Raw genomic sequence first — 1,960 nt, 5'->3', positions numbered from 1 at the left:
GTAGTTGCTAAGTCTTGATAGAGTATATATATAACAGTCTTAGCTATGTAATTGTAATGATTCAGAATCGTCAATACAAAAGATATCATTTCTCTCTCTTGCTTTGCTCTTCTTTGTAAAACTTCATTTCTTGGCTTTACAATTGTTCATCTTTGCTTCTTCTCCAATGTAGTTAACACGAGGCTAATGGTCAAGAGTTTGCTAATATTATAATTGTTCTTTCTCAAATCTATCACAGAAATTTGGTCAAACTTGTGGGTTGTTTTTTAGAGACAGAAGTGCCTTTACTGGTTTACGAGTTCATCCCCAATGGCAATCTTTATGAACGCATTCATAGTATGAAAGGATTGCCATGGGAACTACGAATGAAGATAGCATCGGATGTCGCTGAAGTAATAGCATACATGCATTACTCCATGTCAATGCCAATCCTGTACAGGATTTTGAAGACAACTAAGATACTACTAGATGAGGAATACACGGCAAAGGTGTCAGGCTTTGCAACTTCAGATTTGGTTCCTGAAGATCAAGACCAAGTATCAGTAGTGATAAATAAACGTGGAAACTTGGACCCTGATTATCTTTATACAAACATGCAAACAGAGAAGAGCGGCGTCTATAGCTTTGGAGTTGTGCTAGCGGAGCTGCTAAAAAGCAAAGTGGCGTATTCTTATGACAGTGGAACAGTGTCGGTGGAATGAAATACTTGATACTGAAATAATAAAGGAGAGAAATTTTGAAACAGCTGAGAGAGTGGCTGGTCTCGCACTACTACAATATAGGCTATCACCGGTGGACCAAAAACCGACAAGAAACCCAATTTCTGTATGAAATTTGGCAAAAATTCAACATAAAACACTGTAATGTCGGATTAGAATAGCGACACCATTGCTACCGTCACTAAAGGGCTTCAGGGTCGGTTTGTTTGCTTAATCCGCCACTAAGCAGTGTCGGTTTAAAAAGACACTGATGTTAACGTCGGTTTAAAGCGACGCATACTTAACCATTATGTCGGTTTAAAGCGACGTTAGATAACAATTAAATAAATAAAATATGCAAACTAGTGAAGGTTTAAAGCGACACCACCTTTGATAATAATAATAAAAAAATCGAAATATGTTTCTGTATTCGTTCTCAAATAATTATAACTAAAAAATATATATATAATTGAAATAATAAATTTCAATTATAGGCCACAACAAACAATAATAAAAATAATTCAAAAGAAATAAAGTGCCATAATATACAAATGTTTTACATCTAATATTCCATGTAATTTACAAAAACTCATCCACCACATTTATTTAAAATTAGATACAATTCTTCAAAATGGACAATACATTCAAATTCTTGCCACACTCTTGCAAAAGATCTTGTGCCGGTAGTATGGTTCATTGTTTTAAATTGCTGATTAATCTTACTTTTTTCAGCAACCTCTTGAACAAAAACATAAATTTATTAGACAAATTTAAAGTCATAACGAAATAAACATGCAACAATTACCTTTGCTTTTTCTCCATCCCAGTATTCCACCAACTCAGCCCACTATGTAGGATTCACTACAGGAGGAGTGTGGTTGTGCACCTCTGCTGCTCTTTGAGTATAAACTTTTTTTTTAACTTATTTCTATACTTTTTGTGAGCATGCTCCTCAACCTTAAGCGTCATATGGTGGATCATAGGCATTTTTACTATATTTGCATCTTCAAAAAAATATTTCCCTACATCCATAAAAACAAAGATATCAAGCTAATCAAATATTATTACAATCATTGACTTATTCATTTATTTTCAAGAAAGTATACAAATATTTGTACCTATATTCTATTCCAGAGAACTTCCTTATCTTCTTCCTTAATCTTACGCCAATTCCTCTTCAACGGGAGATTTCTGTTGTCTTTAACCTCCCCTACTACATATTTTGAAAAAACATTAGAATTATCGATAATGCATTTTCTGGA

General features: G+C 33.8%; 1 protein-coding gene across 1 annotated transcript; it reads left to right on the top strand.

Moving 5' to 3' along the window:
* The first annotated feature begins 365 nt into the window (after positions 1-365).
* Positions 366-701, top strand: LOC139197797 (putative wall-associated receptor kinase-like 16). The gene has a single exon (XM_070825764.1). It carries the CDS (start codon positions 366-368, stop codon positions 699-701), a length of 336 nt encoding a protein of 111 aa, XP_070681865.1.
* Positions 702-1,960: the final 1,259 nt, after the last annotated feature.

Source organism: Malus domestica, chromosome 07, assembly GCF_042453785.1.
Source record: "Malus domestica chromosome 07, GDT2T_hap1".
In the NCBI taxonomy this organism is placed as follows: Eukaryota; Viridiplantae; Streptophyta; class Magnoliopsida; order Rosales; family Rosaceae; genus Malus; species Malus domestica.
The sequence above is the reverse complement of the archived record's forward strand: the minus strand, read 5'-3'. Positions and strand labels throughout refer to the sequence as shown.